We start from the raw sequence: 16,833 nt of genomic DNA on the forward strand, positions 1-16,833 counted from the left end.
ATATTCAATTCCTGGTGCCCAAAACATGTTTGCCAATTAGCGGGACAGTCCTGAATCTTCAAAGGGGACACATCAGCTATCCATATTCCGGAGCATTACAGGGTCTAAACTCCTGAAACTGGCGCGGTTAGATTCATGTCGTAAGAATTCATTGACCCTGGTACGCATTGTTCAAATGGATCCTGTACTGATCATCAATGGGAGTGAAAGTTAGGAACATTAGTGTTGGCTCTTTGTGATTTTTTTTCATTCTGCTTATGGGAAGTGGAGGTCCTGAGAAATTCTTACAATCTGTGAGCGTAAAATTAGCCAAGTAGCTCCTCTGATTCTCCTCTGTAGACACAAAAAGATCAGAGAAACAGTAGAATTGAATGAAAAACAGAATACTTCTTTGAGTTTTGATTATTGTAGCATGCTTGTTGGCAAATATTTGTCTTCAGAACAATGATCTAAGGGTCTTGCATTTAGCTAATCCCCAAAGATATATGAATAATCAGTGCAATTGGAAACCTGATTCTGTCTTTTAATTAAATTAAACTATTTGATTGCAGTAGTAAAGGAAAGCTGAATAATAGAATTAAGAGCAAACACTAGGAAATCTGCAGATGCTGGAAATTCAAACAACACACACGAAATGACGAAGGGTCTCGGACCGAAACGTCGACAGTGCTTTTCCTTATAGATGCTGCCTGGACTGCTGTGTTCCACCAGCATTTTGTGTGTGTTGTGTCAATAGAATTAAGCCCTTGTTTGCTATTTCCACAATGGTAATATGTATTCTAAACTTCAAAGAGACGGGATGGACCATATGACTTTGCCATTCCTACCTCCTCCACAACTTTTCAAATTCTTCATCTTCCATGTGAAATCCTAGCTGCTTCAACATGTTCCGGAACTCGTGAACAATGATCCTAATAGGTCCTTCGGTGTTCTTCTGAGGCAGAATTTCAGTCAGATCCAAAATCCTAGAAGACAGGGGATTATAAACAGAAACTCTCAGAACCAACAGAAATCATATGACTCCACATCCCCATCAATACCAGTCAGAGAGCACAAAAAAGGCCATTAGGCCCATCTAGTTTGTGCTTCCCTGGTCTTCTGCCTAGTTCCATATACCTGCACCCAGACCATATCCACTATCCCTCTCTTATCCATGTACCTATCCAAACATTTCTTAAATGTATCTATTAATTCCACTGGGAGCTTGTTCCACACATGCACAGCCCTCTGAGTGAGGAAGTTCACCCTCAGATTCCCCTTCAGTATTTCACCTTTCACCCTAAAGCTACAGTATGACCTCTAGTTCTGGTCTCACCGAAACTGAGGGGAAAAAGGGCTGCTTACATTCACCCTGTCTATACCCCTCATAATTATGTATGCCTCTATAAGATCTCCCAGCATTCTCCACTCACTCGGTGTTAGTAGGGGGCAGGGTGTGAGCAATGGATAATATTCATTGCTTGTCACTGTGGCCTTAAACAAGCAGCAAGACCTATTTACATGAAACTGTTACAAAGTACAAATCAGCTCCAACTGGCACAAAGGGGATCCATACAGGGGAGCTGTATCAAGTAGGAAATGTACTCAGTATAGACTATCTTCACCCAGAAAACCAGCAGTCAGCCTGTGCAGTCTGGGGACTCCAGCTTTTACTCAGTGAATTTACAGATGGAGATTATTTAAACTGGAACACTTCAACTGGCTAAATTTGTGTGTTATATAAGAGATATACTTGTGAGTTGACTACTGATTTATGACATGCAGTAATCATTTATTGAAACACCAAAAGGTGCAGTGCACTGAGTATCTTTAATGTGTCTGATACAAGGCCCCCAGGGTAAGGGGAAGGTTATCTATTTTTGACCAACATACGTCTCTCCTCATCTCTGTCATCCACTTTTAGCCTGAATTCTCCGAACCAGTCATGTGTGGACTTTGGCTTTGAACCACTTCGGGACATCTTAAGGTCATAAAAATCACTAAATAAGTGCATCATTTTGTGAATGTAATGAAAGTAAAATCACAGATGAGATATTTTTTAAGTTCCTTTGAGCAGATGGATGACCTGTCATGAGGCCTACCTCTGTCTTATTTTCTCCTTCAGCTGAGAGTGCACCTGTGATGCAGTCATCAGAACCTTATCGCTAGGTCGACTTATTGGATCGAGCCATGAGGTGGCTCCTGTGGGGACCGGGTCCTTGGCAGCTGCATAAAATTCATCACATTTAATAATCGCCTTTTCATTCAGTTTGAACCTGGATATAACAAAAGTTAGAAGGAAAAATGAACTGCTGTGTTCCTGTCCATCTCTGTCTCAAGAAAACAGCTGCATTTCATCTTTATGGTCTATTGTAAATGCATCGTTTACATTTACAGTCAGAGATTCATTGAGCACTACAGCATAGAAACAGGCCATTCAGCCCATCTAGTCAGTGCCTAGTCCCATTGATTTGCATCTACACCATTGCCCTGCATATTCCTCCCATCCTTGCACCTATCCAAAGTTTTCTTAAATATTGAAATTGAATTTGCATCCACCATTTCTACTGGCAGCTCGTTCCACACTCTCACCATCCTCTGAGTGAAGAAGTTCCCCCTCATGTTCCCCTTAAATAATTCACCTTTCATCCTTAACCCATGACCTCTAGTGCTAGTCTCACCCAACCTCAATTGGAAAAGCCTACTTACATTTACCCTGTTGATACCCCTCAGAATTTTGTTTACCTCCATCAAATCTCCCCTCACTCTTCTACGCTCCAGGGAATGAAGTCCTAGCTTGTGAAACTTTTCCCCGTAACTCAGGCCTTCAAGGCCCAGCAACACCTAAGTAAATTTCAATCTTACTTATATCTTTTCTGTAAGGCTTATTGTTCAAAAGTTCAAAGAAAATTTATCACCATACACAACACTGAGATTCATTTTCTTGCAGGCATTCTTAATAAATCTATGGAATAATAAAGATTACAGAATCAATGTAAGATTGTACCAACTTGGATTACACCCAATCTTTCAAATCCATGTTTTTTCCTACTGACCTACTTCATTTTCCCAGTCTTAATCTTTGCTTATTTCTCTCCTCTTCATTAAGGCAGTGATTCCCTTCTGTTTCACAAACAGGAGGAAATCTGCAGATGCTGGAAATCCAAGCAGCACACACAAAATGCTGGAGGAACTCAGCAGGCCAGACAGCATCTATGGAAGAGAGTACAGTCGACGTTTTGGGTCGAGACCCTTCATCAGGACTGGAGAAAAAAAGATGAGGAGTCAAGAGTGAGAGAGTAGGGGAGGGGAGGGAGAAACACAAGGTGGTAGGTGAAACTGGGGGCGGGGTATGGTAAAGTAAAGAGCTGGGAAGTTGATTGGTGAAAGAGATACAGGATTGGAGAAGGGGGAATCTAACAGGAGAGGACAGAAGGCCATGAAAGAAAGAAAAGGGGTCAGGAGCACCAGAGGGAGGCAATGGGCAGGCATGGAGATAAGGTGAGAGAGGGAAAAGGGGATGGGGAATGGTGAAGGAGGGGGGCATTACCGGAAGTTCAAGAAATCAATGTTCATACCATCAGGTTGGGTGCTACCCAGACAGAACTTAAGGTGTTTCTCCTCCAACCTGAGTGTGGCCTCATCGCGTTTGATATGGTTTCACAGACATTGGCATCCTTCTAGCAAGTTTACAAGAACTACTTTCTCATGTGTCCTATCTCTATAAGCTGTCTGAAGGTGCGTTTCTCCACTAATCCTTCCACTGCTCCTATACGTCCTTAACTGGGGATTTGACTGTGGAAGTTGAATCGTTTTTACTCAGAGCTGACATGGCAATGGACAAGAATTTCTGATCAACATTCAGAGGGGGGGATCTTTACTTTTATGTAACTTGTTGTTATCAAAAAATTCTGCCAGAAAAGATAATAGAAGTAAATTCACTAGTAAATCTCAGAAAGGAATTAGAAAGGTGCTGTACTTGAACAGGAATTCTGGTGAAGCTGTGGTGAAAGTGAGATTAAAAGATTAGCTTTATTTGTCACATGTACATCGAAAGATACAGTGAAATGCATCTTTTGTGTCAACAGCCAACGCATTTCAAGGATATGCTGGGGGCAGCCAAAAAGTGATGTTGCACTTCTGGTGCCAGCAGAGCGTACTCACAACTTATTAACCCTGACAAGTACATCATTGAGTACCTGGAGTACTGTGTCCAGTTCTGGTCTCATTATAGGGAGGATGTGGAAGCACTGGAAAGGGTACAGAGGAGATTTACCAGGATGCTGCCTGGTTTAGAGAGTATGCATTATGATCAGAAATTATGGGAGCTAAGGCTTTACTCTGGAGAGGAGGAGGATGAGAGGAGACATGATAGAGGTATACAAGATATTAAGAGGAATAGATAGAGTGGACAGCCAATGCCTCTTCCCCAGGGCACCACTGCTCAATACAAGAGGACATGGATTTAAGGTAAGGGGTGGGAAGTTCAAGGGGGATATTAGAGGTAAGTATTTTTTACTCAGAGAGTGGTTGGTGCGCGGAATGCACTGCCTGAGCCACTGGTGGAGGCAGATACACTAGTGAAATTTAAGAGACTACTAGACAGGTATATGGAGGAATTTAAGGTGGGGGGATATATAGGAGGCAGGGTTTAAAGGTCGGAACAACATTGTGGGCCAAGGGACCCGTACTGTGCTGTACTATTCTATGTTCTATATTGAAACGTGGGGGCAAAACTGCAGCATCTGGAGAGGACAGAGGACAACTGCAGTCTTGGAGAAAACATACAAACTCCTTACAGACAGCGGCAGGAATTGAACCCTGATCTTCCAGCCGCTGGTGCTGTAAGGGTCACGGTTGAAAGGTCAGCCCATTGAATGTGGAAATGGCACAGAAGGCATGGAATAGAGCAGCAATGAATGGCCAGATAGGCTCGAGGGGTCAGGCAGTCTATCCTTCCTTCTTACTCTTCTGTGCTCTTCAAAAGAGAGCGCGATACTGGGAAGTTTAAGGCTCAAACAGAAAGGCGAAAGGGTGGGTGCAAACAAAAAGCAATGAGAATTTCTTAGAAAAGCGAGGGGTAACCAAGATGAGGTTAGAAGTAAAATGGCCCTCTGCTTATAAACCATAACTTTTATGATGGCAATAATACTGAACAAATACATATCAATATTTTGTAAAAACTATGTATTTTTTCTTATTGGCATGCATAAACAGCACCAGATGTATTATCCATTCTACACCATTATGTAAATTCTTTACTCTATCTGTGCTTCACTAGCCATATGATAAACAAACTGGTATCCAAATTGCACTCTGTACTGGAATGACACTTAATGCTTTACTGATTGACATTACTTAAATTGAAATGACTTGGTGATGTATAGGACCTATGCTGGACCTCTCAGAATGCTGAGGCTTTATAAGGCATTGGTCAGAGAGCACGGAGTATTATAAGCGGGTTTGGGCCCCTTATCTAAGAAAGGATGAACTGGCATTGGAGTGGGTCCAGGGGAAGGACAGCTCAGAGACAGGCCCTTTGGCTCACCTAGTTCATGCTGAAATATTGAAACTGCCTCCTGCCACAGACCTGCATGGGACCACAGCCTTCCATATCCCTGCCACCTACGTACCAATCCAACTCTCTCTTAAACATTGAAGTTGAGCTCGCATGCACCATTTGTGTTGCCAGCTCAGTCCATACTCTCATGACCTTCTGAGTGAAGAAGCTTCCCCCCATGTTCCTCTTAAACTTTTCACCCTTACCCCATGACTTCTGGTTGTAGTCCCACCCAAACTCAGTGGAAAAAGGCTGCTTGCTATACCCTATCTATACCCCTCATATTTTTGTATACCTCTATCAAATCTTCTCTCATTTGTCTACACTCCAAGGAACAGAGTCCTGGCTATTCAATCTTCCCTTATAACTCAGGTCCTCCAGACCCAGCAACATCCCTGTAAATTTTCTCTGTACTCTTCCAACCTTATTACATCATTCCTGTAGATAGGTGGTCAAAATTGCACACTATACTCCAAATTAGACCTCACCAATAACTTATACAACTTCAACATAACACCCCATCTCCTGTGCTCAGTCCTTTGATTTATGAAAGCCAATGTGCCAAAAGCTTTCTTTATGATGCTAACGACAGTGAAACCACTTTCAATGAATTATGGACCTGTACTCCCAGATCCCTTTGTTCAACCACACTCTCCAGTGCCCTAACGTACACTGTGTAAGACCTACCCTGCTTGGTCCTACCAAAGTGCAAAACCTCACACTCCCTTGCAATCCTTTTGCTCTTAACATATCTGTGGAATCCAATAGGATTCTCCTTCACCTTGTCTGCTAGGGCAACCTCATGCTTTCTTTCAGCCTTCATGATTACTTTCTTAAGTGTTCTCTTGCGATTCTTATGCTCCTGAAGTACCTCATTTTTTCTTATCTGCCTATACTTGTTACGCACCTCCTTTTTTTTCTTAACCAGGGTCTCAATATCTCTTGAAAACTAAGGTTCCTACACTTGTTATCCTTACCTTTATTCTAACAGGCTCATACAGGCTTTGTACTTTCAAAATTTCACTATCGAAGGCCTCCCACTTACCAAGTACACTTTCGTCAGAAAACAGCCTGTCCCAATCCACACTTGCCAGATCCTTTCTAATACCATCAAAATTGTCCTTTCTCCAATTTAGAATTTCAACCCATATACCAGACCTACCTTTTTGCATATTTGCTTTGAAATTAATGGCATTATGATCACTAGGTGCAAAGTCCTCACCTACCTATACTTCGGTGTTGTGCCCTGTCTCATTCCCTAATTGGAGATCAAGTATTACACACTCTCTCATTGGGACTTCTACATACGGATTAAAGAAACTTTCCTGAACACGTTTGATAAACTCTATCCCATCTAGTCCTTTTACAGTCCCAGTCAGTATGTGGAAAGTTAAAAGCACCTACTATAACAACCTGCAACAGTCTCCAATCTCTCTGCAAATTTGTTCCTTTAAATCCCTTGGACCGTTATCTGGTCTGTAATATAACTCCATTAACATGGTCATACTTTTCTTCTTTCTCAGGTCCACCCATAACATTTCCCTAGACAAGTTCTCCAGTCTGTCCTGACTGAGCATCACCATGACATTTTCCTTGACTAGTAACACCAACCTTCCTCTAATCCCTCCCACTCAGTCACGTCTAAAACAACAGAACCCCAGAATACTGAGCTGCCAGTCCTGCCCCTCCTGCAACCAAGTCTCACTAATGGCTACAATATCATAATTCCATGCCCTCAGCTCATCTTCCTTTCCTACGATACTTGAAATATAGCAGCTCAGGACACTAGTCACATATGCTCAACCTTTTGGTTCCTGACTTTGTCTAAGGTCTTAACAACATTTGTCTCCACAACCTCTCTGGCACTCTGGTTCCCATCTCCCTACAACTCTAGTTTAAACCCCACCGTGTAGCATTAACAAACCTTCCCACTAGGATGTCATTCCCCCTCCAGTTCAGGTGCAAACTGTCTCTTCTACACAAGTCCCACCTTCTGTGGCAGAGAACCCATCTAAAAATCTTACATCCTTCCTCCTGCATCATCTCCTTAGCCATATGTTAAACTGTATAACCTTCCTACTTCTGGCCTCACTAGTATGTGGCATGGGTAGCAATCTTGAGATCACAACACTGGAGATCGTGCCCTTTAACTTAGCACCTAACTCACTGATCTCACTTTGCAGAACCTCAGCACACTTCCTATCCATGTCATTAGTACCTACATAGACCACAATCTCTGGCTGGTCACCCTCCCATTTAAAAATGCTGAGGACTCACTCTGAGATGTCCCGGACCCCAGCACCCAGGAGGCAACATACCATCTGGAAATCTTGTTCTCATCCACAGAACCTTCTTTCTGTGTCCCTAACTAACGAAGCCCCTATCACCACACTCGCCTCTTCTCCTCAACCCCCACCCCCCCCACTTCCATCCTGAGTTGCAGAGCCAGACTCAGTGCCAGAGTGATTGAGTCAGACCACTGTGACTTTCCTCTGCTAGGTCATCCCTGCCCCCCTCCCAACAGTATCCAAAGTGTTGTTGAGGGGGATGGCCACATGGGTATGTTGCACTGACTGTTTAACCCCTTTCCCTTTCCTGACTGTCACCCAGTTCCTTGTGCCCTGCACCATAGGTGTGACTACTTCTCTATATGTCCTATCTATCACCCCCTCAGCCTCCTGAATGATCCAGAATTCAGCCACTTCCAGCTCCATCTCCTTGATGCAGTGTGTTGGAAGCTGCTGCTGGATACATGTCTTGTGGTTGTAGCTGTCAGGGATACTGGACGTCTCCCTGCCTTCCCACATCCCGCAAGAGGAACATTCCATTATCTTGTCTGAGATCGCTACTGTTCCTAACTGAGCAGATATAGAGAAGGATAAACTATAAACTGTGAGGGAGAAAAAAAATGCTACTACCTACAGCATTTTTCTGCCTTCTCCTCACAGAAGCCTCAAAGAGGTAAAGCTTCAAAATCTCCACTCTAACTCTGTCCACTCCAATGATGGCCGCTCTGTTTGCCCCACCTTACTTTAATTTGTTCTTGCCAAACAACCATGAGTGCTAATTGGCTGCTGCTCAAAGCTCCAAACTGCCACAAGTTGCTGCCTTTTCTAATCAATTGATGAACCTGAGTGAACTACATCTTCTCAGGCTTCTGATCTCTCTAAGTGGCCGCTGCTCAAAGGCTCACGAAAATGATACCGGGAATGAAAGGGTTAATGCATGAGGAGCATTTGATGGCTTTGGGCCGGTACTCACTGGAGCTTAGAAGAATGAGGGGAATTTCAATAAAACCTATCAAATATTAAAAGGTTTTGACAGAGTGGACTTGGAGAGGATGTTTCCTATAGTCGGGTGAGGTGGTGAGTGTAGGACCAGAGGATACAGCCTCAGAAGGATGGCCCTTTATACAGAGATGAGGAGGAATTCCTTTAGCCAGAGGGTGGTGAATCTGTGGATTTCATTGCCGCAGACAGCTGTGGGAGGCCAAGTTATTGGGTATATTTAAAGCGGAGGTTGACAGGCTCTTGATTAATAAGTGTGTCAAAGGTTACAGGGAGAAGACAGGAGAATGGGGTTCAGAGAGAAAATAAATCAGTGACAATGGAATAGCATAGCAGACTTGATGAGCCAAATGGCCTAATATCCCCTGTGTCTTATGTTCTAAATAGTTGTATAATTTTATACTCCTTCTAGTTGTGTATTGTATTTTAAATTAACTTTCCATATCCATATTCGATTAACGCTACTCAATTCTTTGTTTCTAATGTTTGGATTTGTCTTGCTGTCAAGCAGCAATGTTATTCTAAACTTAACTGCAATCTTTACCAGGCTTTTTATCTACACAGTACAGAACAAACAGCAAAGGGTACATTTTAAAGAAGGGTTGCTAAAGCACTGCAGGTCTTGAGTTTTTCTGAGTTTCTCCTGTAGGGTTATTTTTCTAGGATTTTTGTCATTATTTTAAAAATTGTTGACTAACCCCTACGACCCCTTTAGAAATTCTCACTGGATTCCTCTCTCCATCTGTAACAGTTACAGTGGACTGAGAACCAATGGGCAAGCCCACTCAAGAAATAAACCCTTTCTTTCTCAATACACTTTTGCATTTGAAAACCACTACTCACACCGACACTATTGCAGGTAAAAGTAATTCAAATAAAAACTCATCAGCACTCTAGTTTTGTTGAAAACATAAAACAGAGGCTTTCAATCAAGAGAAATCACTTTTCATATTACTCACCGCAAAAGAAGTTGGTGGAACTGTCTTGGAGAGATAAATCGTCCCAGAAATTTTGACAGTACCATAAGTAGAACTTCCCTTGGAAAATGAATGCGATATATTAATTAATGCAATTATAACTTGTTAGCACTGTCTTCTCGTAGGATGATCAATAATATGTTTACCTGTTAAGCTGCTCTCTTCCCTCAGGATCATTAGATTTGAAAAGCTGTTTGACAGCGAAGTAGCCGCTAGATATTATTTTTTCACGCAACTGATGCTCCAGCTGGAAAAAAAGGGCAATGTCTGAGAAAAGCCCCGTGTACAGGCTCTGTAGAGTAGGATTAAACTGTGTTATATTTCAGCTACATCAGGGTCAGCAAGAGATGGGGAGCTAAGGTACACGGATGTACTGTGCACCTATGACCTATTTGAAAGGTGGTGAATGTTCAAAGACCAAATGGTCTAATACTTCCCTTATATTCTAATGGTCATAATGTGCAGGTCACATAAACAACTTTCAGTTTCCCTTGGAGTTTCTATTTCCTCCATATTCTTTTGGTTACATGTTTGCTGATCTTAATGGTCTCTGCACAACTCAGAAACAGAATTCTTTTAAAGCAAAGTTGGCTGATGGTAAACATCTCACATTGAAAGCACACAGGCCTGCCCTTTCTGAGCCAGTTACTGTGATTCAGGAATTGTATGTTTGTGAAGGAGGTTACAACTGCCATAAAACCTCTATAATGTCCCAGCCTACATAAAACCAGGGTGTTGCTATAGTAACTCTTTCAGATTTTATTAGACTCCAACACAACATAATCATTTGTAGTTTAAACTAAATAAAGTAACGTCCTCATTTACAATTATTTAGTTTCAACGGTGACAAGAACTTTAGTGCAAGTTTTGCTCTTTTGTTTAGACCAGGAGAATAAGTCAGTGAAGAAACAAATGAGAAAAAGAACCATCAAGTCTCCATGTCACTAGATTCCTGAAGATTTCTACTCCTCATGAATTTTTAGGATTGTATTCTTGCAGTTCTTGATTATCTCCACACCACAGGTACTGCTCCAAAGAACATGACGTATGTTGCTGGAGCACAGACATTGCATTAGCTTTACTCACAAATAGGAGCAAGCTATAAAATGATGCTAACTGGCTTTCCTGACCTCTCACCCAAATTCAAACTCAAAATTGCTTTGAGTGCACTGTTAAGACCCTAAAATGCTGATGAAAAACTGGCACCTGACCAAATGGACATTTTGCCCTATCTTCTTAAGATCTTATTCAAATAGGCAGAAGTTGGTACACAAGTGCAGTTAGGCAGTAAGTGATCCAATCTCATTTTCAAAACAACAAAATTAACTTCCGTATGCCCTCCCATATCACTAATACATTAAATTTTACGTCAAAACTGATCCCCTTCTTTGATATCTTGAATATTCTGATTGTGATCAATCTAATATTTTGTATAAATTTATCATTATTGTATTTGGTAATGACAAGGTGGGAAATGTTATTCAATCCAAAAATAGTGTGAGGTAATATACTGAAAAAGAAAAAGTGATTGGTTATGCTGAATTTGTTTTCTTTAGAGCAGAGACAACGTGAGAGAGTCACAGAAGTGAGAAGTGTTGAGAAGGGGAGATGTCCATAACAATCTGGATGAGGCTTAACATCATAGATGGAAAAGGTAGAAGAGAAGAGAGGAATTTTGGTTTTCATTTAAAGAGTGGTGGAGATCTGGAAATCACTGCGTGAAAGGACTTTGAAAACAGAAACACACCATCACATCTAAAAATTACCTGGATAAACTGTAGTCTATAGAGCTATGTATCAAATTGCAAAGTGGCATATCTATGTACCACTGATAACTGTGAACACAAAAACTTCTCTGGGAGGCTTCACCCAATCGGCCACATTTCTAATTCAGGAGACCCAAGAACCGGCAAAGTCTATGTTTTTAATACTGTCCATGAATGTTAGCAGGGATTGTCAAGGTGAGAGCATCCAAGAGCTGGACAAATTTCCTTCTTGCCATTGCATTTTAGTCATATTCACAACAGGAATATATTGGAAATATCCCAGACATTCAGTTTCCAAAACTTAAGAATTATGACCAATGCCTCCAAGTACTGGGGAAAGATTGGATTTGATTTTGAATATCTATCCAACTATTGATGTGAAGATTCTGGCAAATCTTTATATCATTAAAATGACACTTTGGGTGTTAGTGTGGACAGAGTAATTTCAAAGAACCTTAAATCAAGGTATTATCAGACTGATACAGTCCAAATATACGACTGTGATGTTGTAAAAGTTAGCTACATTCTTGTACATACCTCATCAATCTCAATCCTGAGCTGAGTCCCAGGGCGGGATGTATTACTAATCCTGCTACACTTGCTCATTCTGCTCTCCGTACGGCTTTCAAGGTCTGTACGTTGACCTGTTCCAATAAGTTATAGATTAATGTGTGTGTTCATTTATATGAACTACCATAATAATACAACAATATGTTTCCAGATAGAAATCAAATTCTATAGATTTTAGGGTTTCTTGGTGCATTCATTATTATTTACCTACCCGACATGATCTCATTGTATTGATATTAATGGTGTAAAAGGGGTCCTCCATATCTGACACTTTGCTCTTGATACAGAACAATACTAAAGCCAACACTGCTGTCATAGGCCACATCAAAAGTGGTGACAAATCAGCATATAGGATGAAGATTGAAAATCTGGTCTAGAGGTGCCATAATAACAACCTCTCACTCAATGTCAGCATAACCAAGGAGCTTCAGGAGGAGGAAATCAGAGGTGCATGAGCCAGTTCTCAGCAGGGGATCAGAGATGGAGAGGGTCAGTAACTTTTAATTCCTCAGTATTATTATTTCAGAGGACTTGTCTTTGGCACAGCATGTAAGATGAAAGCACAACATGAGCTCAACTTCCTTGGGAGTATGTAAGGGTTCAGCATGACATCCAAAACTTCGACAAGCTTCTACAGATGTGTGGTGGAAAGTATATTGACTGGCTGCGTGAGAGTCTGGTATGAAAATACCAATGCTCTCAAATGGAAAGTCCTACAAAAGGTAGTGGATACAGCCCAGTCTATCACTGGTAAAGCCCTCCCCACCACTCAGTACACCTACACGGAGTGTTATTGCAGGAAAACAGCATCCATCATCAGGGACCCAATCACCCAGGACATGCTCTCTTCTCTCTGCTGCCAGCAGTAAGAAGATACAGGAACCTTAGGACTCACAACACCAGGTTCAGGAGTAGTTGTTACCCCTCAACCATCAGGCTCTTGAACCAAAGGGGTTATCACTGAAATGTTCCCACAACCTGTGGACTCACTTTCAAGGACTCTTCATCTCATGTTCTTGATATTTATTATTTATTTATTGATTGATTTATTTTCTTTCTGTATTTTCTATTTGTTGTCTTTTGCACATTGGTTGTGTGTCCATTTGGTGAGGTCTTTCATTGATTATGTTATGGTTATTGGATTAATTGAGTGTGCCTGCAGGAAAACGAATCACGGGGTTGTATATGGTCACATACATGTAGTTGGATAATAAATTTACTTTGAACTTTGAACTGCTGTCTGAAAATGACAAGAACATTTCAATCCTATGGGTTCCCAAACAAGCAAGTGAGTGAATTGAGCAGGGCAATGACATTTCTTTGAGAGTCTATAGTTTTACTGTTTCTTTGTCCCTCAGGGGTTCCCAACCTGGGCTCCATGGACCCATCAATTAATGCAAGGGCTCCATGGCTTAGTAAAAAGGTTGGATCCCCTCCTCTACACCATTTAATATCTTCCTATTTATTACATATTCTTTGCTGTACACCCCAAATTTAATGCATTACACATATGCCCTGCTAGTCAGCCTGTCCACGTCCTCCTGCTCTCAAAAGCTGTACTTTAAATTTTTGTTTAAGGATTAAAAAATTATCAATGAAGGAAAGTATAAGATTGATGAGTAAGTTAAATATGGAGCTTGATCTGGGAATGTGTACAGGTCAGCAAGTGGAGAGATTTGAAGTAAACTGGTCTGGTTGGGAGTTGAGACCCCAGCAGCTATGTTTGCTCAGCTTTACAGTGGGTAAAACAAGGGAGGATACCAGCTGTGTACAGTATATGCACAGTCAAGTGGGGTGAGTGCAACAGTCCTGGTGCAGGGTTTCAATGGGAAACCTTTGAAAAATCAGAGTTCCTTTCCTCCCACAGATGTTACTCAACCTGCTGACTTCCTCCAGCAGATTGTTTGCCACAGGGAGAATGAAGTTTTATCCCACGGGTGGAGAATCAAGAACTAGAGGGCATATGTTTAATGTGAGAGGGGGGATATTTAATAGGAACTCCAGAGAGGCATTTCATTCACCCATGTCCATGAAATGAGCAGCCAGTGGAAATGCTGGAGGAAGGTCAATTGGATGGTTGCATGGATAGGACAGTTTTGGAGGGACGCGAGCCAAAGTTAAGTAAAAGGGGCTAACTAAGAATCTTGGTTGGTATGGACCAGATGGGCTGAAGGGCCCATTTTCAAGCTGTATAACTCTATGACTCCAGGTCTAGGGAAAATAATGACAGATAAGAGTGTCAGCAGTTCATCAGCTGAGGAAGAGGTGGGATTGGGCAAAGCAATGAAAGTGGAAAAGGTGATCGTGTGCAGGGTCCATCAGAAAGTGGTCAGATTGACAATTCACTGTTACTTCCTCAGAACAGAGTTTGCTTTATAATTCTCATCATCCCAAATCTCCCTACACCTCTGTCTCAGTAACCTCCTTTAGTGATACAACAATACGTCTCTGTTATCATCCAAATTTGTCCTTTTACACTGATTTTAATCATTTCACCATTGGGATTGTCAGGGTCCTGGGTCTAGGTTTTGATATTCTTATCTTAAACTCTGCTTCCTCAGTCTATCTCTCCTCTGGTCAAATGCTTCATAAAACATACCTCTCTGGCAAGCTTTTGTTCACCCCAAATATCTCATTTCTGGGGCTGTTTTTTCTTTAATGGTAATGATCCTGTGAAGTGTAAAGGGTCTTTTTTTTTGTCTAATGAATAAAAGTCACTGAAATGATGGCAGAGATCTGATAGAATCCTCCAGCTGAGTAGTTCCAGTGGAACACTGTGTGACTGTAATAACAGACTGAACAGCAAGTTCGGTAGTCATGAGAGAATCACTGAATCACATTTAGAGAGCTTTTGTTTAATTAAACAGACTGATTAGGTTTTATGTTTGTAGAGACAGCACAACAACATAAATAAGTCAATTTTACAATGTGAAAATACACAAGAGGTGAATGCAAATAAAAGATATTTTTATTCCGTTGTTTATTTTATTCTGAGTAACCTGTTGGATTAAGGCAGAATTTGAAAAAGAAGTGACACCACCAGTTATAATAGATCAGGGATTTTCCGTCTGCCGTTTCCCATTGCCCCCCCCCCACCCAGTTAAAAAGCCATATTTAGCCACAGGTTTGATTTTTCGTTCGAGTTTTCTGGTTTCTAATGATCCAAGATTGCCCATTTAATTAACCCTGTTGACCCTCAGAGGATAATCAGTCACTAATGTAAGTCTCCCACAAAGACATCCTTACCTGTTTAAGCGCCTTCCTCTGTGTCAGTACACCTCACCTCTCAATGTCAGTTTTGAACCCTTTAAGAGTCAGTTTTGCTTCTCTCTGTATGGCTATATAGGACTTCGGTTGGTATAGCTCCCTTGGTATTATCCCCTGTGTCAGGGTACCATCTCATTGGTGTTTGTGTATCAACTACCCTCGTCTCCTACTCTTTCTTCCCCCTGGTGCCGCCGAGTCTTCCTCACGCCGGTATAATCACCAGCTAAACCAGTGAGTCACTATCTTCATCGTGGATCAACCATCCACGTCAACGCACATCTCCCCAGCTTTCATTAAAATATTAAAGGTTTCAACGTCTTTCCCCGTCGATCAGTCTACTCCTCCGCTTCCGAATATCGAGCCACCAACACAAAACGCGGGAAGCGCTCGGCCGCATCTCTGGAGGTTAATGAACAGTCGACGTCCCCGTCCCCCGGGCGCTGCCCGACCCGCTGAGTTATCCAGCGTTTTGTGTGCGTTTCTCCAGATTTCCAGCATCCTTGTGTTCTCAGTCCTGTGCCCGTGCCTCCCCTCGCGAACAGCTGTATTCCCCGGAGTCTCCCTCCCTCTCAACCTGTCCGCCGGACACGAATTTCGCCAGGATTCAGCACCTCTCATCGTGTCGGATTTTTTCTCCCTCCTGCCCCCACCCCCAATCCCGCCGCCCAGTCTCTCCCCACATGTCCCGCTCGGGCTACGCCGTGGGACCGACTCACCGAAGATGGGCAGCCGCGGTCTGTCAGGGTCCGTGCCGAATGACACCTGCACCCCCTCGGGGATGTGCTGCAGAGCTGCCGGCCCGCGGCAAGTTTGTTTCGCTTCGGTCTCCCTCTCCCTCAGCTCCCTGCCGCAGCTCCGTGCGCTGGCTGCCGGCCGCTCCCACATGAGAGGCAGCTCGGCCGCTGGCCTGTCGCCGGCCCGCGAGAAGCCCCGCACCGTGATCGTGTCCGGATCCCCGAGGCGGGACAGCGGGTGCGGGATGTGCTGCAGCCGGAGTGAAGTGTGGCTGGGAGGTCGGGTCAATCCTCCCATTATTGACATCCTCAATAAGAGCGGAAAAAAAAATGGCAATTAAGGACCAAAAATATTAAAGCTAAAGCATAGAGAGAAGTTCAACAAGACAGCATCAACTTTTCATAGCGTTGGCAACTGAAGAGCTGTGGAGCCGGACTAACAAGAAACCGTTGCCACAGGCAACCCAGTAAGCCCAAATCCTTTTCACTAAATTGGATATGCTTTCAGAAAGCAGCAGGGAGCGCCACCCAGACGGTGCCAGCACAGAGAAACGGCAATAATGAACTATAAACAAAATAAGAGGCAACATTGCAGCACGACATGCAACCAGCGCCTCTGTTTGCGCGCCTTATTTTGACTTGTAATGCCTACCAAACATGATCGGGGTTCGCGAATACATAAAACTAGCTGTA

At 42.6% G+C, this 16,833-nt stretch overlaps 1 protein-coding gene across 2 annotated transcripts in view; it reads right to left on the reverse strand.

Moving 5' to 3' along the window:
• si:ch211-197n1.2 (EF-hand calcium-binding domain-containing protein 6) overlaps positions 1-16,613 on the reverse strand; it is a 68,676-nt gene extending 52,063 nt beyond the window's left edge. For both annotated transcript variants that reach the window (XR_009513061.1, XM_059974371.1), the window contains exons 1-6: positions 16,123-16,613; positions 12,107-12,213; positions 9,950-10,050; positions 9,786-9,863; positions 2,082-2,255; positions 828-965 (exon numbers count right to left, since the gene is read on the reverse strand). Coding sequence is in view for 1 of the 2 variants with exons in the window: in XM_059974371.1 (XP_059830354.1) it covers positions 828-965; positions 2,082-2,255; positions 9,786-9,863; positions 9,950-10,050; positions 12,107-12,213; positions 16,123-16,447 (923 nt within the window). In the remaining variant the exon portion in view is untranslated. The remainder of the gene's footprint in view (positions 1-827; positions 966-2,081; positions 2,256-9,785; positions 9,864-9,949; positions 10,051-12,106; positions 12,214-16,122) is intronic.
• Positions 16,614-16,833: the final 220 nt, after the last annotated feature.

This window comes from Hypanus sabinus, chromosome 7 (assembly GCF_030144855.1).
Source record: "Hypanus sabinus isolate sHypSab1 chromosome 7, sHypSab1.hap1, whole genome shotgun sequence".
In the NCBI taxonomy this organism is placed as follows: Eukaryota; Metazoa; Chordata; class Chondrichthyes; order Myliobatiformes; family Dasyatidae; genus Hypanus; species Hypanus sabinus.